At 34.0% G+C, this 24,963-nt stretch overlaps 2 protein-coding genes across 2 annotated transcripts; one reads left to right on the forward strand and one right to left on the reverse strand.

Moving 5' to 3' along the window:
- The first annotated feature begins 1,921 nt into the window (after window positions 1–1,921).
- On the forward strand, window positions 1,922–22,848 carry LOC143918572 (uncharacterized). The gene is made up of 13 exons (XM_077440511.1): window positions 1,922–1,977; window positions 3,367–4,331; window positions 4,409–4,535; window positions 16,342–16,488; window positions 18,032–18,368; window positions 18,451–18,670; window positions 18,751–18,934; window positions 19,004–19,131; window positions 19,211–19,393; window positions 19,473–19,800; window positions 19,881–20,012; window positions 20,091–22,592; window positions 22,680–22,848. Exons 1-13 carry the CDS (start codon window positions 1,922–1,924, stop codon window positions 22,846–22,848), a joined length of 5,478 nt encoding a protein of 1,825 aa, XP_077296637.1.
- mRpS23 (mitochondrial ribosomal protein S23) lies at window positions 19,433–24,119 on the reverse strand. The gene is made up of 3 exons (XM_077440742.1): window positions 23,992–24,119; window positions 23,537–23,698; window positions 19,433–23,436 (listed from the first exon to the last, which is right to left on the reverse strand). Exons 1-3 carry the CDS (start codon window positions 24,033–24,035, stop codon window positions 23,142–23,144), a joined length of 501 nt encoding a protein of 166 aa, XP_077296868.1. The 5' UTR covers window positions 24,036–24,119; the 3' UTR covers window positions 19,433–23,141.
- Window positions 24,120–24,963: the final 844 nt, after the last annotated feature.

Raw genomic sequence — 24,963 nt, forward strand, 5'->3', positions numbered from 1 at the left:
TTGCAGACCGTCATAGTATAGTAATTCGGTTTCGTCCCACCACGTCTTCGGGTTTACGACCTAACTTTTTTCTCTGTATCGGATTTTTTTTCATCTGCTGATTGTTAAAGAAGACATGCGAGTAGGGGACTTCAAACTCGATTGTTTACATTTCAAGTTTTGCCATTTTTACATAATTAATAAGATGAAAACCAATCATTTGCGCCAGGATTTACCAACAAACCGGTATTTTCCTACAGTATTAAAGTTTCCGTTAAAGTTAAAGTAAAAATTTTCCGACTATCGCATTTTATTAGAAGACAACTTCAAAATAATGTATGTAGGTTTCTTAACAAACATGTTTTCATTAAAATTTAATAAGTACAAAAAAATATTAAGAAACCAAGCATTTTCTCCTTCAACTGGTTTGTCCCCGAATCAAAATTATTTTTTTAATAATTAAACCGCAACCATTTTATACTTTCTACTATCATCTCCCATTTCCATCCTGCTGAACCAACAGTAATAAAAATGAAATTTGAATGAAAAATATATATTTGTAAAAATGTCAAAAGTTTTGTATTTTATTGAAAAATATACGATGTATAATACATGTATATAACAGGAAGGCCTAAAAGATAAACACCAATGCGGAATCCTGGCCAATTTATAAATAACGATAAACAATTTAAAGAGGCATTTTTACAAATCAGCAAATTCGAGAGACTGAAAAACTCCAAAATTTGCAAGAAATATATCAAGGTTACCAATTTGTTGGGACCGTTTCAATTAAAATCAGATAATTGACAAACTCTGATAGGAAAAGATCGACCTGGAGTCACATATCCATATTCTAGCCAGCAGCACCGGGCAGGGATTGAACCCTTTACCATTAGGTTTGAAAGCATCACATGCTAACCACTAATCTATACTGCTGATAACTTATATAAATCTATCTGCCTGATATCGTATATCTGTTCGAAATAATAATAAAAAACATATGCTGTTGCATTAAGATGCCATCACCATCTGAACCTGAAGCATTAAGAAGTGCCTCTTCAAAGTTTTAACTTAATTAATCAGGCAACATGGAAAATTTGTAAATTTGTGCATGGTAAACGGTACATACTCACTTAATTTGCGCGAGCAGGGTACAACAGGAACAAGAGGAACAGGCTTTTCCTCCCGTATCAATACGGGAGGAAAAGCCTGTTCCTCTTGTTCCTGTTGTATCCTGCTCGCGCAAATTAAGTGAGTATGTACGTGAGTATGTACCGTTTACCATGCACCCTTTTTTTATATTTCGACTTAAGATCTTTCGATTTTCGATCTTTGCCTTCTGATATTTGCGTTTTCTGTAATTTAACATTCCGGCTCGTCACGGAGACCGACTATATTTTCTAGATTGTGGAAATTTTCTTCTACAAACAGTCTGAAAGTATTTCCTATATATTATAAATATGTAGATATAACAATCGACTTCATGTTATGTAAAGTGGTCTTGCACAGTGTGACCGGTTCATTGCCATTCCCCTTGGGATTGGTAACCCCTGCAACGCAAATCTCGCAGCAAAACAGGATGAAGGCATCGACACCTCATCATCAGCACCGGAGGTCGTCTAACTGTACTTCCATCAGCAGACTTCACCTGCTGATCGGAAACCAGGATTGCTCGCGCATTCACGACAACAGTCGCCTCCTGCACGCTCGCCCTTGTGCAACCCATCGGTTTTTGTGTCTTCCACTTTATGATAGACATCATTATTATTATACAAGTGTCGGCGACCAGTTGAGAAATCATCGGACAAGCGGATAGAAAGTGTCGTCATGAGGGCAAATATTGTGCGCGGTTGATTTGAACGAGGATGTTTGGCAACGCGCCGCATCGGCGAATTTGAATATTTATTTTGTTGCATGTCGAAAACGTCAAAATAAATGGCAGATGATACACCAAGAAGTGTCTAAAACTATGATGCAAGAATCGAAAATGTTCAATTAGTAAGTATGTCCATTTATTTTGCAAGATGGTTTATGTCAATGACTGTCGACATATAATATAATTTTGTATTACATATAATACCTTACAATTTCTTAAGTTTTCGTATGAAAACTATACATAAACACAGAAAAAACTTAATTTATAAAAATAAACATATTACTTTAACGTTTCCTGTTTGCTAAAATGTTTATCAAAAGTTTACATAGAAAATAAAGCTTTAATATTTGCTTACAACAACATATTTACATATGTACATACATACATATCAATGTATTGTTCAGTTTCCAAATTGTTTTTAATATACATATATGTATGTGATATATGTTACATCATTATGTTATAAATTGTATAAACACGTCTTTGGGTGGACAAACTATCAAACCACTTATCAGATATCATGATTACAATAACCATATTTTTTGGAGAAAATAAAGGACACATAAAGAATCGTTTTGTAACTTAATATGCTAATGCTTTATAAGTTATGCTAATTCTCAATGCTTTATAAGTTTATAATATTCATTATAAAATTTAAACAATCATATTAACTATTAATTTTTGAAATTTAATTGTCATGTCATTAATTTTTATATTTTTCACAAGAATAAACCTTTTGAATAACGTTGGTTCACGTGGTAAGCTCATTTCAAAGTTGCATTTTGTATAAATGCACACTCCTAGTGTGTCTATTTTTAATAAGGTTTTTTCAGTGGTCCACATATTGTTCACTAATGAAAATATTTGTTCAATGGGGGCATTAGATCCAGGGACACATTCAACGATTCAACAATTCAACGATTTTTAAAATTAATTCTTTATCTGTGAAATATACAAAAATTTCAACCCACCCATATTGACAGGGCTTATCACTTTTCGATCTTTTCATTTATTGATCTATCTCTCTATCATTTCTATAACAGAAAAAAGCACCGATTTTTTAAGGTTCGCCGGTAGGATCGTGCTAGTGATAATCGACTTAACAAAAAAATAAAGGACAAAGGCAATTTTAGAAAGTAAATGAATCTAAACAAAAGAATAAAGGACGCATAGTCAGCGTAATCATAATACATCCAATTGGGACATATTTATGCGAGTATATTGTCTAACAACATCCAGTTTCTATAATCGTTATCGAATGAGGATCTTATTACAGGCACCCCCAATTATTAAAAAGACATTAGATATGTGGTGATGAATTGAGTGTCATTAATATTAATATCCTTCTTAAGAGATACAGATCATTTAAAAAATATAAATTCATACATTATTATTTTAACTGTTAGTCATGCATGTATATGTAGATTCAATTGTTTAATTATTTCATATTTAATTTAAATTTTTATTTTATACTGTAAAAAAGTCATTTGTTTGCAACACAAAATTTTCAGCTTCAATGCACGAACAGCAACCGCAACGCTAGCGATCATCTTTCATCTGATTCAAACTTGCACAACGCAATCGGACATCTCCGAATCGAATTCGACAACGCAAATTTACCAATCGTCATCCAATTATACCGGATTGGACGATCCGAAACAGCCTAAATCCGACATAGACGTAACGACGATCGTAATCGAATCGAATCGCGACGATTACGAAACTACGACCGAACAAATCGACGATATTTTAAAATCGAAACAATTACTGACTGAAGAGATCGCCTCGGTATCATCATCGCCGTCATCATCGACTACCGGAAAAGACTCTGCAAAATCAAGCCAGACTACAGAAGCGTATGGCGAAACCGAATCGACGAAGCTTAGCATAGAAGGTGAGACATCGACGAAAAGAGTAAAAGACGAAAGTCCGACAAAAACTACCAGAAAAAGTGAACAGAACGATGAAGATCGATACGTCACAATATCTTTCATCACTAACAATCCAAGAACTACGAAAAAATTAGAATCCACAACTAAAAGAAGCGAAAAGAGCACGGACATCAACGACGAGAGTACTACATTGTTCAAATTTTGGACGACTCAAAGCGAGACGAATGTCAACCAAAGAAGCAGTTCTTCAACTGCTTCGAAGCCAGAACCACTTTCAAATGCCCAATTCAATGTTAATTTTGTCAAAAATAACATACCCATTACCGGTCATTTGGTTACGGTGCAACCTACACAAGCCAATGAAAAAATCGAAATCCAATCGAAAATCGGCGATGATTTCGATCTAGATTCCGAAGAGAGCGTTGAATTTGATTCGGAAGAGAGCGTAGAAGAAGATGTAGAAGACGAATCGAGCGAGGAGAATGTATCCAATGAAGAAAAATACATCAAAGAAGCTGTCGAATATGGCATGAATAAAATGAAGCAGTTGTATGAAGTAGACGAACCGAAACTTTATAATATGGGTAAATCAGATACTATATGCAATATAATAAATTGACTAAATGCGGATATGTAATATTAACATTTTGTAACTTATCAGGATTGTGGCTAGAAGCTGACAATCCAGCTCGCTATGTAGCAACATTCAATTGGCAATCAGAAGAAGCTAGAAAATATGCTCGATTTGGATATGCCGCTCTTCAAGCATCGACACATCTCAAACAAAAGTAAGTAGCGCTTTATTTTATCTTCATGTAAACGAAAAATATCGTAGTCCGGTGTTTTGAGTGATAAAATATGCGAAATATTATAATTTTGTCATATTATAACTTTCTATTGATCTTGATATTATTTTCGTAATATATTTCGTTAGATATATCATATATGTATATATATATACATATATAAATATTAAAACACCGGAGTATTTTCCCCTATGAATATAATCTACGATTTTACTTTTTGCGCATTTTGAAATCACAAAGAAAAATTGTTATTGAAAAGAAATGTGCTTTTGAAGTGTGTGAAGTTTGTAGTACAAAAACTTATCAGTATTACAATAATTATATCCGCGTTTTTTGCGGGAAAAAAGTCTCACTATTATAATTACTTATAATATATTCGGAATTTGTGCAATGGAAATCGTGGAAAATTTCTACGAAATTTTAATTGTTTCGTTCTCGTCAACTCGAATCGACTTTCTCTCCGTAAGAACTTACATTTTACAAATTACACGCGCAACGCTTAATTAAATTAATTCACAACGTATACAACTATTTATATTGAAAAAAAACTTCAAATGATACAAACCATAAAAAGGTGAAATTCAACTCCGAAGAATTATTATATCCAATTACGATGACGAAAATCAATTCCAATCCCTTTTATAATACATACATTATTTTTTTCTTGCGTATAAGATTCGTAACGTAGCTCATTGGTTAGCGTATAATTCCAACTACTGAGGGGTCACGGGCTCGAGCCCTAATCTAGTGTTGCTGGCCAGACCTTGGTTATATGTACGTGAGTAAAAGTCGATCGTTTCCTATCAGAGTTTGCCAATTTTCAAATTTTCATTGCAACGGTTCCAACAAATTAGCAACCTACACCCATTTTCTCGCAAAATTTCAAGTTTTTTAGCACCCCGAATTTCGCTGATTTGTATAAATGCTGCAAATTTGTCCATAGATGTCTCTGCAGATGTTAATTGATGCTTATATTTGTCTTACAATACTTCTATACAATGTTTGACCATTGATGTCGTGTTTAATATAAATATATTAAACTTATATTACACTCGTCACATTGGAGCAATCTGTTAAGACGAGTGTGCGTGATTGTTTGAAAATAAAATATATTTATAAATTCATGTCTAAGCGTGCACTTCGTTCGTTAATGAACTTACTAGTTTGTTCATACACGAACCAATCTGGCCAGTTATAATGTATACAACAGAACAAATTGACAAACAAACTCCATAGTTTGCTCATGCTCAAACTACTAGGCAAAAGTTTAAGTATTCTCAATTTTTTATCCCATCTTCTTTGTATGTACGTATTCTTACCCTAGCTTGCAATATTTTGAATACTAACACAAATGGGAATTATAGCAACGTCATAATGCGGTTTCCAAGTATTTCCTGTTTCAAATATTTGGCGCTTTAACATCTCAATGATTTTGAAAGCTCAAAAGATTTGACAGGTTATATATTTATGCAACACCTGGTGAGTATATTTGCAGATTTTGATTGTTAGCATTTAAACTACAACCAATGGTTCGTGTATGAATAAACTAGTATCTTCATGAACGAACCAGAGTGAACACTTGGCCTGTAACGTCTGTAACATATACATACACAATAAGATATGATAATAAAATATCACAATACTTATAATATAGAATTATTTAGCAGAAGATACAATGTTTGAATCACTTTCAATATACAGATTTTGCTAAACAGATGAACAAATAATAGTGAAGTGTCAAAAAGCTTTAAACAATTTTCCACGTAACGTGCTATTCACGTATGATTTCATTTAACAACATTTTCAAACCTCAATTTAATGCTTCGACAGTTGCTTAGAATATACTTACACCATAAAATTATACGACTGCAGTGTATTTTCTCTTTGCAAATAATAATTTGCGGCGACGAAGCATTGTCGTTTTCCAGCTTCGTCGATAGCATTAAACGATTTTCCACTGAATTTAACACGTAAACGACCTGTTCGATTTCGCAACAAAGCGAACTAAGGGAGAAGAGAGAGAAAAAAAAAAGAAAATGATCACTTTCGTTTATTTTACGTTATTATTAATACGCTGAGTGTGACCGGAGAGGCGTCACGGCGTATAAACCGATGTCGCAACATTTTGAATTAAGTGGTTGGCCGAAAATAGGAGAAAATTTAAAAACAGCATGTCAGAATTAGACGAATCGACGAAGCGATTAAATTCGTTAAAACCTATATACTTATGTGTGTTTACAGTAAATTAACAACGTTTTACCCAATTTAATGTTAGGGTAAACAAAGGCCAGGCTAACCGAGCGAGGCGCGCATCTAATTGCCAAGAGAAAATCTCATCACTTTCTTTTCGCATCTTCAACGTGACTTTTCACATCACTTATCATTTTTATTATTGTATACGTACACTGTGTGTTAGCACGTAATCGATTAATTAAAAAAAATGGAATTAACACGACTCATTTCGTTTTTATTTGCTTTAGAAATCTATGTATTGTACGAAGCAGTGCGAATTCTTAAACCGCAGCGTGAATTTCAAAGCATTGTGTACTATGAAATTCACGTTTTTATGTTTTTCTTTAACCATAAAAGCCTCTTTACATATAAAACATTTAAATTTAAATTTTATGTTTAACTATTTTGCACGTTTACATTTGTTTTTTTTTATTATCATCTTAAAAATATATATATTTGGTAAAAAAGAAGGAATCTTCGATTCTTTAAAAGCATGTGGTAAACATGGATAGGTTGCTTATAACCAAAATCGAAAAATGATGGGTCTACGTGACGAGACAGAGTGTTAAATTACAGAAAATACAAATATCGGAAGGCAAAGATCGAAAATCGAAAGATCTTAAGTCGAAAGATCAAAAAAAAATGGTGCATGGTAAACGGTACATACTCCCGTACATACTCACTTAATTTGCGCGAACAGGATACAACAGGAACAAGAGGAACATGCTTTTCCTCCCGTATTCTGCGCGCGCACATTAATACGGGAGGAAAAGCCTGTTCCTCTTGTTCCTGTTGTATCCTGCTCGCGCAAATTAAGTGAGTATGTACCGTTTACCATGCACCATTTTTTTTATATTTCGACTTAAGATCTTTCGATTTTCGATCTTTGCCTTCCGATATTTGCGTTTTCTGTAATTTAACATTCTGTCTCGCCACGGAGACCGATATTTGGTAAAAAAGAAGGAATCTTCGATTCTTTAAAAGCATGTGGTAAACATGGATAGGTTGCTTATAACCAAAATCGAAAAATGATGTACATATACATATAGGAGTAGGAACTCAGTGGACTGGTCATGTAAAGGTCAGTGTATGTAGTACTCTCTGCATACTTCGGAATGTCGCGTTATGTAGAAGATAATTATTACGAATGTGCACATCAGTTCGTTCCAAATGGTCATGAACTTGTCACGAGGAGGCTAGAGAGAAAAATAATAACCACATACATTTTACTACATCTCTATTTACTAAAATCTGAATCAACTTCAGATTTTATATGATTTGAAAATTTTCTTCAAGATCGCTTATTTTCGGAAAATCAAAGCTAGACGTTATCTATATCTACATAACCGATTGTTATTATAGCAATAAAAAGATACTTATATTAAGATGATCATGATCGTCATCATCATCTCATCATCACCATCCACTGCTGGATGAAGGCCTCTCCAACACGTTTCCATTCGTATCTGAGTTTTTTCACAATTCTCATAGTAAACACAGACAGTAGATCAGTAGCTATTAAAATAGATGTAAGATGTATTGTGAACATAATTTCGTAATAATAAAAAGCATTTAAAAATCAAAAAAACACTAAGGGCGAAAACAAACAAAGAGGCACGCGGCACGTGTTTTTTTAATAGTTTTACACATGTAAAAAAAACGCTAGCACGCATAATCTTTCCTGCGGCTCCCAGTCACCCCTGGAGTGTTTTCGGTGATATTTTATCATTGTATTGACATAGGTTTGACAATGATCGATAACGGTGATTCCACAATTTGAAGCAATGCAGGTGAAACTTGTCGAAATAATAAAATCGTATCAACAATGAACTAAAGGAACGTACTTTCTAGCTGGAAGCCACTAGAACTAAAAAAAACACGTGCCGCGTGCCTCTGTGTGCTTTGCCCTAAAAAGTACGGTACGGGACGTGCTTGGGGTTTCTAGCTGTGATGGATGTACATATCTTAATGTAATTGTAAATTATGTCGACAAGTTTCTCCTACATGGGAACCACCGCTTTCGATCAATATAAGGATAAAATATCACCGAAAATACTCCAGGGGATGTCGCAGGACACCACAATACAGATTTGGCGGAGCAGCGTTTTTCTTTTTTTGCATGTACAAAACCATCTAAAAAAATACGTGCCGTGTACCACTCTGTGTATCAGCACCTTCTTCCATTTCACCCTATTCTAATTTCGTCAACCCATCTTCCTTGCGCCCTTCCTTTCACCCTTTGAAATTCTCTTGGTTACCATTCTAGCACTTATTTTGCTCACCTTTTGTCCATTATAACTACGTGACCCACCCATTACCATTTCAATATCTTCACTCTCTCCACTATATCAACTACCCTTTTCAAACTTCTCAACCACGTATTCCGTTTCCTATCTCTTCTCATTATGCCCAAGCATACAGCGTTCAATACTCCTGTGAGTGCATTAGACTTTGTGTAACATCTTGGGCGTTCAACATCCAAGTTTTACATCACTGGAAAGACGATATGGTACTAAAAATATTAAAGTTATTACTCACTCGCATAATTTTCTATCTGGGACCTGACGTGTCGATACATACTAAGAACAGTTATAATAGAAATTTAATCCACGCATTTTATGTATAAGTGAACCGTATTGTAGATGAATTATCATTTATGAAATTTTTTTCGTACGTATATGTTTATTTAAGAAAAAAAGTGTGAAAGCACATCGTGTTTGATCAAAGGTGCGTTTTTTTTTTCTCCCAACATACATAGCTGTACTGCAAATTAGCTTAAATGTCTCCAGAATTTAACACGCTGCTTTCTACAATGTGTGGATCTGCATTCGACTCTCGATGGTTCTTTTATCGTTTCGAGACTGACACTCTTCGGTGTTTCTTTCATATCATCCATCTTCCGCCAAGAACTTTGCCGCCGTGACGAAAGTTAATAGATGAGGTCGCCAGCTTTCTAAATGTTCATTCTGAAGCTTTTGCGCACGACCGCAGTTTATTTTTACACGATCTTTGCTAATATTTACATTTGGCTCGAAAGTGCCACATACGAAAGTGTCTAATGGAATCTCCGAATACCTGTAAGTTTTAATTGACACCTTGAACTTCAGAGCTTTAAGAATCGCGATATACAAATGTACATAAACATTTTCTCGTACCTCAAAGTGTCAAAAGCAATTAAGCTTTATTGTAGCTTTAAGGAAAACATCCTAATTAAAAGAAGGTGAAGATATCCTCAGAGTAATACAGTCTTCTCCCATTTCTTCTTGTGATACCATTTATATTTCTGTTATGTTCGGCGTGGCCATATTTCCCTGGACTCAAAACGGGACGCTCCCCAAAAAAATAAAACAAATGTGTAGCACGTCCAAAAATTTTATAATTTTTCCCTCGAGTAACCTTTGTACTATTAAAATTGCCAAGTAATTATATTTTTTTTCAGAATGTACAATTCTTGTGTATGTACAAAGAAAATAGAAAATTGTATAATAATTGACCTTCATACGCCGCAGGCTGATTTTTTTTCAGAAACGTGTAAAATTGACAAATAAAATAGCTACAAATGCTCCAAAAAGATATTCTCGGTTTAGTTGCAAAAAATATATGCGGCTATTGATTTCTTCTTTTGTTACATAACATAATTTTTACCAGAACGTACGTTTTATTAATAAAAAAGAAAATGAAACGAGATAAAAAATTTAATTTAGTATAATATTATATTTTACAGTTATTTAAAAATAATTATGACAAAAATAATATCATAAAGCGATTTTTTTTTAAATTAATCATGTAACAAATTATTTAAATGTTACTTTAAAATGAATACTCTGTATATGTATATTTACATAATAATATTTATTTTTGGGAAACTAATTGATTTGGAACAATATGGAAATAAAAACAATATCGAAAAGATAAATAAATTCAGACGGACAAAACGGGAAAAACAAACAATTTTACGAAAACTGTTCCGGTCAAAACGGGACGTATGGTCACCCTAGTTATGTTTCTATTTTTTTCATTCTTTTGAGATCGGAATTCCAATTCGTTAACAGCCATCGTAGAAATCTTTCTTGAAATGTTCTTTCTTTCAATCAATATGCTTCTTCAAACTATCGAAGGATATACATATGTAGTATGTATCAATTTCGAGGATTTGTAATTTTCTCCCTAGTTTGATTGAAATTTTCGTTTAACATCAGTCACCCTCGTGAAATGCCTGAATCGGTACTTCGAAGACAGTCTTAAATGTCGTGTTTTGAAATCTATTATTATTTTAACATTCAAACAAAACTGTCCTAAATATTTGTCCTAAATTTCCCAGGCTTTGAAACCTTCTTTCCTTCAATACGATACTTCCTTTGATTGTTCCGGTTTAAAGTGGTGATAGACTGGTGGTTTGCGTTGCTCTCTCCATCTTCAGGGTCTTCAGTACGAATCTTGCCGAACAACTTTCTTCTCGTTTCATTTTTTCAAAACGCCTCTGCCTTAGCCTGATCTACTTCACAGATTGAACAAAACACTAAACCAAACCACCAACATTTCCAATCTTATCGCCACTTTACAAGTAACATTTCGAAAAAGAGAAGAAGCCTGAAATGTCATATCACTTTCACTCACTGTATAATTTCAATCTCTGAACGCTTCGTGTCCTTAATTCGTATCATATTTTGAATGGATTTAATTCAGATTGCGTGAAATTCTCGCAAAATTTTATCGATTTATCTAAAGAAAGTTTTACTTTGATGAAAAAATAATAAAAACAATATAAAATATCTCGAATGAGGTCACTATTTCGATGTGAAAAATCCAATGATGTGGAGTGAAAGGCGAACCTATCACAATCTTTTAAGCCAAAATTTCTTTCATGTAATTGACCTTCAACCGCGCTACAATGGTCCACGGAAGCAGTATTTTCTTTTTGAAACATGTTCATCAACCATAATAAGCACAATTTGAATGGACGTTGTTCACTACTGTGTATATATTCTTCTGCGTGACTCTCGTTAAACAGGTGCTATTTATTATAAACACAACACTCTTTTTTTCAAATTTAAATACCTACACATATATTTCAATATTTTCGGTCGCATTACGATGTTTTAAACATGAGTTTTGTATACGTAAAATGTTTTATGTTGTAGATTTCGTTTTCTGGGACATGAAGATGAATTCTTAAACACAATTCAAAAGTCAAGAACACGTTTTTTAGCTGTGAAAGTAACAGCATGCAAATGAGCTATCTATTTTGTAAGAAAACAATTAGATTCAATGGTAGGCTCATTTAGAACTTTTACATATTCCCAATGTTTATTATTTTTAAATAAAAGCTATTCAGAACAAACTTCTTTTTGCGGTCTAACACTTCCTAGTTTCACACAGAGATGAACTCGATACACCATTTTGAGCATCAGAATGACGAATCACTTTTGAATGTATGATTACGATCAATTAATTCATTGTGTGTGAATACAGCTATTTTTGTTTGAATTAATTCACAATATCGTATTATTCCACACACTTATGCAATATTTTGTGATATGGAAAGGCGACATTTTTTTTATATTTATTGGATAGTTTTAGCAACACCGAAAAGATCGATTAGCACACGAGCACAAATGGAAAGCCATGAACTTGACAGCGACGGGACGGGATGGAAAGTAGCGCAATCTGAAATGGCGGGAAACGTACCTTTTTTCAAAAGTAACAATGAAATACTATTGCGACTATCTTTTGGTCCAGTCTACGCTCTAATTAATCGCATTGTATTTTTTAGAATGACAAATATATCTAATAAAACGTGAATTGAAACACTTTCATTGTAAAACGACCATAGTGAAAATTTTAGTAAAAAGCATCTGATAAATTTGATCTGATCTTGAGATTAGTATGAGATCATGTCGCACAGAACCATTTTTTTCACTTTTCGCAACCATTAATAGTTGATTAAATTAGATTCAAAACATGACACTTGATGCGTATCGGGGACATTTGTGACATAAATATATAATAAATTGTTTGTATGTGGTAAAATAAAAATAAAACTGGTTACACTTTCTACGAGTAAGAGTCGCGTGGATGTACTGAGAGCGATCTCCAGTTGTCTACAACTGATGGTTTTTCAATTATACTCAATTCTAATACATACAGGCAGCGGCATAGCTCGGTGGTTGCGTTAATGCTAACCACCGAGAGGTTCACGGGTTCAAGCCCTGGGCTGACTTTGATTGAAAAGACTTTATTTGGAAGTATTTCTGTAGTGCTGCTGGTCATACTTGGATATTTATGCTCCAAGTTGATCGTTTCCTATTTTTGTTTGACAATTTATCTGATTTCATTGTTGAAACAGCTCCTTATCAAATTTTCAAAAACTATCCTACCCACGATGTCACCACTATTTGAATAGAATTTCAAATGTATGTCATACATATATATAATATCGCTATTCCGTATGTGTGTATGTCTGTCTGTCTGAGATAACGCTCGCCGTACTATAATAATCGTTTCGATTCGATATACATATGTACGTCACAGCTAAACCACTGCCAAAACGTATATTAGAATAAAATAACAAAAGAAAAAAACTTCCATATATACTGATCGCTACTAATGTTTCCACTTCGTAGAGAATTTACTGCCATCGATTGAAAATTTATTTAATTAATTAATTAATTAATATTTTTTTCAGTCTGTGTTTTATGTATATTGTTTATATGTAGGTAGGTTGGTAGGTAGTTTTTACCATTTTTTTCATATTACACAATTGAATATAAATATTAAATTAAATATATTTAAAAGGTATTTGAAAAAAATTCGACTGCGTGGGGAACACGACACATTTCTTTTAATTTTTTTTATTTAATTATTTTTTTATTCTATAACTGTACATATATATGTATGTATGTATGTATGTATAAGATTAATCTTATGTAATGTATCGCTCAGGGGCAACCCGTAATATCATCATGTGACAATATAAACTTTATGAATGAAAAATACCGAAATAATATCTTTAATCTTCTTGCTTAAGTTTAATTGTCGACATCCGTTGTTCGTAATTTAAAGACACTTTCCATAAAATAAACGTAATTAATGAAACTAACTGCTCAAATTCGAATGTTCGGACTGGAAATTTAAGTTTTTGCATTAGATTCTGAAATAATCGATGACTGGTGTAATTTGAGTCTAGAAAAAAGGTTGGCGATGACTATGACACAAAGCAAACCGCGAGTATATATACGTTGAGTCTGTTTTCGATTTCATCAGTATACCGCGTATCGGCACGCGACCAGCACGTTTTCCCGATAGCTGAAGCTGTAGTTTTTCCTGTGCAAGATGAAAATGCAGATTCGAATAGTGCATCAAAATTTTCCGAAAAATAGCGGTAATTTTTTTAATGGTTTCTTAAAATCGGTGTAGTGAAAAATTGGATCTGCTCGTATGCATGAAATATTATTACACTATTGAATTGACGTGATATGTGTATATTCTTTTATTTTATTTCCATCTTTTAACTAAGAAAGACAACCATTAAAGTTATTTATGATGTCAAATCTCTGAACAGTGTTTATATTGATCTTCGAAATAACAGCCGTAATTTCTAAAGACATCAGGATATATGTACATATGTACTTATTTAATATAGTATTATTCCTATCATAATTCCTTAAATTTTCATGTGTTGACAGAAATAGTTAAAACTTTCAAATTAATAGACATTATTTATATGTATTATTAAAGCCATATGCGGATCTATGGGTACTATGCTTCCCCCCTTGGACGAACTAAATTTCATACATATGTATGTACATATACTTTTTTTTTCATATTTACATAAATCATTCACAACATATTTTGATTTGTATAAATATATTTTAGTTCTTCCCATTTTAATTTTATATAATTGCACATTTGTTTTATTACGTCTCTTCCAGGTAAATGGACTAAACTAAATACAAGATAAAAGTGGCCTTTCACTCTATTATCCATGCAAAAAATAAGTCCTTATAATTTATTATCTAGTGTTTTTAACAAAATCTTTTTATATACTATTTTTTTTATTTTGAATACCCCCCCCCCCCCCCCATTGACAATTTTATGGATCCGCTACTGATTAAAACCCTTTTAAAGGTCAATAAAGTAGACCTATAAAACCCTTAAACACGGTTACCCCTCAACGAATACAGTCTAAAAGCCCTTTCTTCACAGAACAAGTACACATGTATTTTAAATTAAGATTTTTTTTAATCATTCATCAATTATCAATATTATTATTTGTCTATTAATTCTAAATTCTTAGCATAGTAGATCTAACACAAATATATCGGTGCACTTTGCGCTTTTGTAAAAAAAAAACTCGTTTTTCATTTCTATTAGATTTTTTTACCAAATATATTATAATAGAAATCATCTAACCAAATACTATTTGGTTAATGGATGGAAAGTTTTTCTTCGTTCAAATTAAATGCAAATGCATTCAAAGCTTTCTGTTAAATAACATATTTCACACAAAAATTACATTTAACACAACATTCCTATGTAATATGTAATTTCAAAAAGGGGGCTATTCCTTTTTGAAATTATTATTGTATTTTTAGTATTGCAATTGATGTTTCTTTTTTCCATACAATTAATCAGTTTATCTCGACTTTATAAGGATAATACATACATACATACATGTAAATATCGATGGCTTGTTGTACAGATTTCACATGTCCATTTTTGCATTTATATAGAATTTTAAGTTCATAGATACTGGAATAATTGAGGTTTTTCCATACAATATCTGTGTACTACACCATCGATATGTATTTAAGTCATACTTAAAATAAAAATTAAATGTATTGAGATGCTTAGAAAATGGAATAGGAAATCGCAGTTGGATTTTCTAATAAACCTATGCACTTAAGATGCAAAAAAATTGATCTTGAACTGTCAACATTGACTTTTAAAACTGGTTTTCATCTGGGTCGATTTCTAAACAATCTACGCTTTTACGGAAAGAAAATCTCGCATTAGGAAAACGAGTCGACTTTCTACGCGTAGGACGGCTCGTTATGGTGGAGTCGCTTTTTCAATCTTAGAAACCTTGAACTGTACTCGTTCGATTAAAATTTGAATGTCAACATGAAAAGAGAAAACGCGCGGAGAAAGTCAACTTTGATATATGTATTATTATTATTGTACGTGCATACTTATTCTTGGGCGCCATATGCAACATTGAAATGCGTAAACAGGTTTCACTGCTTCTCGTTGTCGTGCATACACATTCCCATTATGCTTAATTCTTCTTTTTTTTTTTTGTTCACTATCTAAAATAAAGTTACGACACCTCTGCTTCACTTTCTTCCAAATTAATACGTGTATCAACTTTCTTCGGAATTGTATCGGCAAATAACTGCTTTTAATCCGAATCACGTACGTACACGCTGTCCGGTGACCCAGCGAGAGTGATACGGACGACCGTTTGGCATTCACAGTTGCTTTCTAAACAGATTTACGACTTTGAAAAGTGAATCCGACTCCTTGTGCGTCATAATCAATTGTGATTTGTCCGCAGGTTAAATGATGAGCTGGAAGGAAGAGTCGCTGGCGGGGAGTCAAATTCGAACGCGAATCTTCCGAGACTTGCAGCACTAAAGAAATCTGCCCTCAGAGAACAATGTCCGTTGAGAGGCGTGCCGAGATGCCCATCAGCTTCTAAAAGGTCAGTGCTTATTATTACATTTGTGTAATTTGAATGTATCAACATATCAATCGGACTAAAGCAAATAAGCAACCCAATCTATGAAGACCTTTCCAAAAGAAATACGTACACAGTGAAATACCATTTTCACTGTGTACGTATTTCAGTGGTAACTACGCGAGCTTTTTTAGAGCGTAGTTATTATTAGTCACCGGACCTAGAAGGGGCCGCGTATTGTTTAAAGGTTGTAAATGCATTGTTAAAGGTTTGCCGAACCTTTTTTACAAAAGATTTTCAACAATGGAACAATGGATAGCACTGTGACTATCCTACCTCTAGTTATTATCCTACTGGCCTATTTTTTCTATAGATGCAGTTGACAAGGGTTTCATTATAAAATATAATTTATATTTTAATAAAATGGATTTAACGACATATGTAGGTCCGTTCGTCAGTAATAAGTAAAGAGCGGCGGTCAGGTTTCCGTCATAAAATAACAATAGACCTCTCCATTGTCCGAGAAAGCAGGAGAGCAAAAAAATGGTTGACAATAGAAATTGGCAATAGTGAACCATTTTTTAGCCGGAAGCAACCTGACCGCCTTGTCTTAGTAATGAACAGAGGTAGGCGTTGGCTCGATGCTTTTCGCCCAAAATATGGTTCACTATTGTCAATTTCTTAGAAAAACCATGCTTTTTTGCTCCCTTGCTTTGAACATTAATGGAGAGGTCTATTGTTATTTGAAAAGCATCGAGTTAACGCCTACCTCTGGTAATTAGCATTATTTCTTGTTTTTAGCTAATCAGCTCCTTTGAGAGTATTGTTTTAAAGTAAAATGAACATCCCTGCTGGCAGAAAAAAGTATTTAGTTATTTTCTGTGAAATTATTATAAACAGTAATTTCACACAAAAAATAGGTTCATCATTGTCTATTACAATGGCCAACCTTTTTTTTGCTCTCTAGCTTTGTATTTCATTGTAACAGACAATGGTGAACCCATTTTTTGTCCAAATAGCACTGGGTCTTGCCGATCTCTAGTCTCAATGAACGGCCATAGCAGGTACTGATATACCATTAGTAAAGGGCGAATAGGGAGCGTGCTTTTTCCAGGAATCAGGGCGTTTTGTGTCTATTTACAAAGCTAGAGTGCAAAAAAAAGGTTCGGCGAACCTTTAACAAAGCACCGCGAACAATTAACAATGAACGGCACGCTTCCGGTCCGCTCACTAACCATAAGTATTCATTGCAGCTATTTCTTTTCTAAAGATGCGAGAATATCAATTTCTTGACTGGTATTCGTCCTTTATTAGTCTGAAAAAGAGGTTCACGCCCAAAATATAAATTACGCGCTAAAAAAGCTCGTGTCCCCACCACTGAGTCGTATGTATGTACATACATTAGTGTGTAATAAGTAGAGGTAGGACCGGAAGCGTGCCGTTTATTCTTCAATTGTTTGTGAAAAAGGTTAGGCAAACCTTTAACAATGCATTTACAACATTTGAACAATAAACGGCCCCCTCAGGGTCCGGGCTTTAGTAATAAGCACTTATTTAACTTACACAGGTATCGTACACACGATGGTACATGCAACAACCCAAGAAGAGGACGCTGGGGATCCGCCCTTACCCCGGTGGAGCGCTTCTTGCCCCCGTCTTATACTGATGGAGCTGGTGAAGCTCGTGGAGTAAGAGACGATCGTCTTCCGAGTGCTCGGCTAGTGAGCGAGCATGTCCACACGGGTCGTCCTCGCGATGCTTCTGCTATCACTCATCTGCTCATGCAATGGGGACAATTCCTTGATCATGACATCACATCGTCGTCCCAGGCAAGGTCCTTCAATGGTTCAGTGCCGCGATGCTGTCTTGACCGTGGACGACGATTCGTACCAGCCCAATTCTTGGTGAGATATACAAAGCCTATCTCCTTAAAAAAAAACTTATTTTTTTCTTATCATCAGCATTGAAAATACTATTCGATTTCAGCATCCAGAATGTATGCCTATAGAAGTACCGGAAGATGACCCCTTCTACGGGCCACTAGGTATCCGTTGCTTGGAGTTCGTTCGCTCAAGTCCAGCTCCAAGAGTCGACTGCGAATTTGGCTGGCGAGAGCAAATGAACCAAGTCACCGCTTACATTGATGCCTCGCCCATTTACAGCAGTTCAGCTCGACAAGCTGATAAATTAAGGCTGTTCAGAAACGGTATGTAGGTATTGTCTAAATACTTCAAGCTAAATAAATAAAATCAAGCTGCATTTCCAGTGTTTCATTTACTGTTATAGGTTTACTACAGTATGGACGAGCACAAGCTAGAAGACCGTTGCTACCACCAAGAGAAGACGATGAAGAAGCACTATGTCAAGGAGGTGCTGTGGATGCTTCATGTTTCAAAGCCGGGGATGGCAGAGTGAACGAACATCCAGGCCTCGTAGCCATGCACATTATATGGTTGAGGAAGCATAACCGGTGAATATGCAATATAAAATATTATATGCTATTTACATTTAATTGTTTACACAAATTTTTTTAATAAAGCTTGGCCACAGAACTCGCACATCTCAATCCTCATTGGAGCGATGAAAAATTATATCAAGAATCAAGAAAGATTATTGGCGCTTTCATTCAACATATAACTTTTAGAGAATTTTTGCCAATTGTTTTGGGTGAGAATTATTAATTTATTACCTACGTATATTGTAAATTAGTTTAAATGCTTATAAACGAATATTTATATACATTTAGGTTCTGAAGTGACACGACTATTCGATTTAGACTTAGTCAAAAAAGGATATTACAAAGGTTATAGTAGTAAAGTGAATCCGAGTCCTGCCAATTCTTTTGGTGCAGCTGCTTTCAGATTCGGCCATAGTCTCGTTCAAGATTCTTTCATGAGATATGATCATTTTCACAGACCACTACCCAACAGTTAGTGATATTTTCTATTTTATTTTTCTAATTTTTTTACAATTGCAATTTATTTACAACGGAATTTTAATTTTCGCAGATGTTTCTCTCCACGATGAACTGACTAATCCTTCAAATATATGGAGTTTTGGTGCCGTAGATAGACTAGTTCTAGGCATGTGCAATCAACCATCACAAAAAAGAGATGAGTTCATCACTCCGGAGTTGACAAATCATTTATTTCAAACGTCTCGATTTGAATTTGGAATGGATCTTGCTGCAATTAACATCCAAAGAGGCAGAGATCATGGTATTCCAACATACGTTGAATGGCGTGAACCCTGTGGTCTTACACCCGTAATGGAATGGTCGGATCTGCTAAAAATTATGCCAGCAAGTACTGTTAGAAATTTGAGAGATGTTTACATGTAAGATTATATTATGTATATCAAGATTTTTTTGCTGTTGAAAATATTGACACTATCTTAACAATATTGTTACAATTTAGAGATGTTGACGATATTGATCTATTTACTGGAGGAATGTCAGAGCGTCCTGTAGTCGGAGGTCTTGTTGGACCAACATTTGCTTGTATTATAGCACAACAATTTTCTAATATTCGGAGAGGAGATCGATTTTGGTAAGTTTATCATTATTTTTAATTCAGTTTTAAAGTGTGCTTGTGACTTTTTTATGTATGGTATTTTTATTTTTATAGGTATGAGAATGGAGGTTTTGAGTCCTCATTTACACCTGCACAATTACAACAAATTAGAAAAGTAACGCTCGCCCAAATTCTTTGCCAAACATTAGAGAGCATAGAAACGGTACAACCTTTTGTATTTTTGACTGCAGACAACTTACGGAATGAACGATTACCTTGCGGAGCAAAAATACTGAACAATTTTGACTTGACTCCTTGGACTGAACGCAGACTAGACTTTTCTAATGACATAAATGACATTGACAGAGGAAGTTTCATTAAAAGTTCTTCTACAAAACCCCATAATATCCACAAAACTTCCACACCACCGACAATAAATCCTAAATTGACAACTGACTCGACGTTGAACAAATTTACCTCTTCTGATTCTAATAAAATCGATGACAAATTAGATTTTTCTGACAACATGAAATCGAAAATCAATACCGATCCAACTGTACATTTTATAACTAATACGACCGACTTACAAAACGACTCTCTTCTTTCAAACTTGACTTCGACACCGACTGTCAAAATAGACGACAAATTAGAGACCTTGTTTAGTGACTTACAAAAAAATCTCAATAAAAACATACTGGCAGACGCTGACAAGCTACAAGTTGACCAAAGATCTTTTCCTAATGTGAAAAATGTAACGCAACTTCAAAACAACAAAAATAATTCTTCACTTAACCATACTGACGAAATAAATTCAAGACCGAACCAAAAAGACAATAAAAAACAATCAAACAATGACTTTTCAGACGACGAGGAAAGTTCTGTAAAAACTTTAGGCTTTTTATTGAATAGTGACTCCCAATTACCATTCTTTGACAGACTCTTCAACAGACAATCGACGACTACTGAAAAACCGTTGACCCGACCAAGACCAAAGCCTCAAATAGAGTATTATCATTCAACTCAAAGTCCAAACAGATATACGTATTTAATAAACATTGTGCCCAAAACCACAACACCAAAATACGTATCGAGCTTTCCACAAAAAGAAACTATAAAAATCACAGTTCAAGGGTCTACACCTTCTAAAATAAGACCCCAAACTAATGTATTTCCATATAACAAACGACCCGTATACGATAACAATAAATTGGAGTATCGACCTATGACTACCTTCCACCAAATTGTAAATCAAGATCCATACAATAACAATGCACGACCACAAAGTTCAAATTCGAAACCACAATTTTCCACCACTTATAATCGTCCACAATCGAATAATCCATTGAGTGATTTTCCTGATAGTTACTTCAATTCAGATCAACAAGACAACACAGATTCCTTCCAAACTGGATATAATAGACCAAATCGACCATACAGACCGAACGCAAATGCCTATACAACTGAGTATAATCCTTACACTCTTGTAACCTTCAGCCACGTCGAAACCACCAAACGATATAATTCATTCAACCCTAATGATGATTATTTCATACCAAACAAAGTACCGACAAGACCGACTTTGAGCAACAATGAAGCTAACTATGGACAGAACTTACGACCTTCAAACAAACCAGCTAATACTGGAATAACGATTTATATTGAAAATAGTCCGCCAAAAGTAGATCCTATAAATACTTTTACTTCCAATAATGGTTACGGGTCTTCAAATTCCAAACCAATTATTCAAAATTCTTTTGATAATGAAGAAATCATTCCTCTTTTTACTCGCCCAAGCTACCAAAAACCTTTACTAAACAGACCATTGACGAACTCAAAACCGACTTACCAAGGCACTACATCTTTCAGTACCATTCGACCGACAAATGACAATTACGACAAACCACTCCAAAGCGAATATGGACAATTTTCAAACACATACAACTCTCAACAAACAAATACGCAATACCCTCAAGTTAGTTCAACAAATAACAAAAATCCTTTTTATGGTTACGGAACAAACAAATATCCAGAGAATAAAAATCCACCAAATAAACCTAGACCGACAAACGTCAATATAAATCTGGCCTCCGAGTATGGCAATCAACAGCACACAGATATTTCCATTGTTATTGATCCAAATTTACAAAATAAACCTCAGTTGAAACCACAAAGCACTTATCAATCATTCCATAAATCCTACAGTACAACTAAAGCGCCTACTAAATATTTTTATATTGGTAATGTACTACACAAATATCCAGAAGATGATGAAAATGGAAAAACATTTACGCCAAAAACTCCTCAAAGCAATTATAAGAGCGATCACATTGTAAGAGAAAATTACAATAATATTTGGAAGCCAGATAAAAATGAACACACCTTATATTATGGTTCGCCAGATGAAGATGAAAAAAAAATAAAAGCACCGAAAGAAAATGAATCTCTTGAAAATAGCAAAGATGAACCAAAGCAAAAAACAATTGGAAATGGAAGAGGTGATACACAGGGCACATTTCCATTAAAGCGTCCAATTACACAGAGATTGAAATTACCAAAACCGGCCAATAATAAAGTTAAAGACAAAGTATTTTTTGATGTCATACCGAGTGAAAACAGGTAATACATTTGAAATTCTCACGTTAATGTTAAATTATAGGTTATTTGAAATTTCATTAAAGTATCTATGTACTTTATCATTTACAGCCCAATGACATGGATAACATTTAATGAAAAACCTGAAGAATCTTCATCAGATAATCCATATAACATCATGCCAAAAATAGCTGAAGATCCAAACGCATCAAAGGAATTACCAAGACCAATGAGTTTAAATTCCAAAAGATTCATTCACAGACAAGTTGACAAACAATAAAAATAATCTAAACTCAAATATGATGTATTGTAAATTAAAATAAGAATAATATTTATTTTAACATTAATTTTTAGTTCATTTAAAAGAAAACCCTAATACTATTTATTACATGGTTAAGTATTGCAACTGCGACTCGCCAATTTAGGAACAGTAATCCACAGGATTTAGGTATTTTTATATAGATGAGAACTTGTTTCAAAAAAATTACTTAGCTTAGGTGTGTAACAAATTTATTTTTATATTCTAGTCACTATTTATCTATAATTCAAAAATTAAACGTATGGATCATACTACTATTCCTTGAAAATATCTTTTAAGTCTGTCTGATCCTTTTTAGCTTCTGCAAACGTTGAAGCAAATGATTTTTTTGTTTCAGTATCACGACTGGCTTTTTCCAACCAGTCCTCTCTTTTAACACCAATACTTTCTTTCAATACATCCATGGCTTGAAAATATAAAGACTCTTCATTTTCATTATCAGAATTTTTCATTGTTTCATGAATATCTAAAAGTTGTTGAACATTTGTCTTGCTTTTTGTATCAGAGAGATTCACAGTTCCTATTGGTTCGCCAGACTTATGATATTTACTGAAAACCGATTGAAAAATAAATCAGTAGATATAAAACAAATCAACAACACTTCGAAAATGTAAGCAAATACAGATGACTTTAAAAATGAAATACTAACGCTCTTATGATATCTTCTTTGTAATAAATTGGTCTAATCGTAACTGCTGAAATAGTGCGATCGAAAACAGGTTCCCTAGTTGGGGGAAAAGCTCTATATATATCCCACCAAATAGGTCTATCTTCGGGATGCATTGCTTTGCATCGAAGTAAACCTTCCACCCTGAGGAAAACAAAAAATAGATAAATTCAAGAAATATTCAATATATTTCAAAAATATTATACATCAAACATGCAGTTAACCTCCTCAGATTCTAAAATAAAAACGTTGTTTAACCTAAATTCAGAACAGTTCAATTTTTAAATGTGTAAATTTTATACGTTTTTTGAAAACAAGGCATTTTGCATATCAAAACTGAACATGGAATCAATTTAATGGGATTGTAACCTATAATAGATTTTTTTTCTTAATTTGTGGTGGAAATAAATCACATAAATCACAAGACAAATACATACCGAGTAAATATAGTACCAATTCTTTCTAAGCGACTGTTGGCCATTATACTGCTGCAAAAGCACCAAGTCAATCAAACCACGCAACTGTCAAACTGGTGGCCCTAATACCACAAATGTTTGCCATAAACAAAAATATTTAGTCTATTTTTGTCGGTATTTAAATATGAAATGTAAGTATTTATATTAAATGGCCAGTATTCATCGTTCAGTATACAAATAGTCGGCTTAAATAATGAAAAGGTCAGTATTTATATTAAATGGTAAGTATTTTAATATAAATAGTCAGTATTAATTTTAAAGGTCTGTTCATACTTAACAGCACTGCACGGCTTCAGCACTGCACGACTCCGTTTCAAATATGTCATTTTATTACATTTCTATTCATATCTACCTACACGTCGCGGTCACGTCACGTTTACAGCAATTTGGCCGAGTGCAAGACAAAATCGGCTTACTTATACATTAGAGGCCATGACGATACGGCACAATATTGCTTACGTCGTATTGTCGAGTACTTGCAATAAGAATGCATACATGTGCATTCGTAGCTACGCGTCAGAATACAAGTCGGCAAAAATGTTTCAACGTTTATCGAACGAAAAATTATGTATAATCGCGCTGTTGTTGGAAGAAGAAACTCAAGAAGGCAATAAAAAAGCAAGGAGGCGTTTTGATGTGCATCCCATGTTAAAAAATAGAAAAACCGAAGGAGAGTTTTGGACACTGTATAAGGAGCTTGTGGATGATGGACAAAATTTTTTTAAATATTTCCGTAAAAAATAAATTCTTTTTTAAATATTTGCGCCAAAACCATGTTGAAAGATTGAACAGCTGTCAACTGTCACTATCGATAATTGGTCCAAAACAGCAAAGCGGCAGACTCATGGCACGTAATTCACGTGTATATTTCCACGATGGCCAAAAAACGGATGTTGCTGTAAGGTATGAACAGGAAATGTCGGGTACTGCTGT

Source organism: Arctopsyche grandis, chromosome 11 (genome assembly GCF_051622035.1).
Source record: "Arctopsyche grandis isolate Sample6627 chromosome 11, ASM5162203v2, whole genome shotgun sequence".
NCBI lineage: Eukaryota > Metazoa > Arthropoda > Insecta > Trichoptera > Hydropsychidae > Arctopsyche > Arctopsyche grandis.

What these genes read in the sequence shown, in the direction of transcription:
- LOC143918572 (XM_077440511.1), top strand. Translation starts at nt 1,922, where the DNA reads ATGATACACCAAGAAGTGTCTAAAACTATGATGCAAGAATCGAAAATG. An exon ending in TCGTACCAGCCCAATTCTTG is followed by an intron (nt 18,369 to 18,450) that starts GTGAGATATACA and finishes ATTCGATTTCAG; the next exon opens with CATCCAGAATGTATGCCTAT. An exon ending in AATTTGAGAGATGTTTACAT is followed by an intron (nt 19,801 to 19,880) that starts GTAAGATTATAT and finishes GTTACAATTTAG; the next exon opens with AGATGTTGACGATATTGATC.
- mRpS23 (XM_077440742.1), bottom strand. Translation starts at nt 24,035, where the DNA reads ATGGCCAACAGTCGCTTAGAAAGAATTGGTACTATATTTACTCG. An exon ending in ATTGGTACTATATTTACTCG is followed by an intron (nt 23,699 to 23,991) that starts GTATGTATTTGT and finishes TGTTTTCCTCAG; the next exon opens with GGTGGAAGGTTTACTTCGAT. An exon ending in AAAGAAGATATCATAAGAGC is followed by an intron (nt 23,437 to 23,536) that starts GTTAGTATTTCA and finishes ATCGGTTTTCAG; the next exon opens with TAAATATCATAAGTCTGGCG.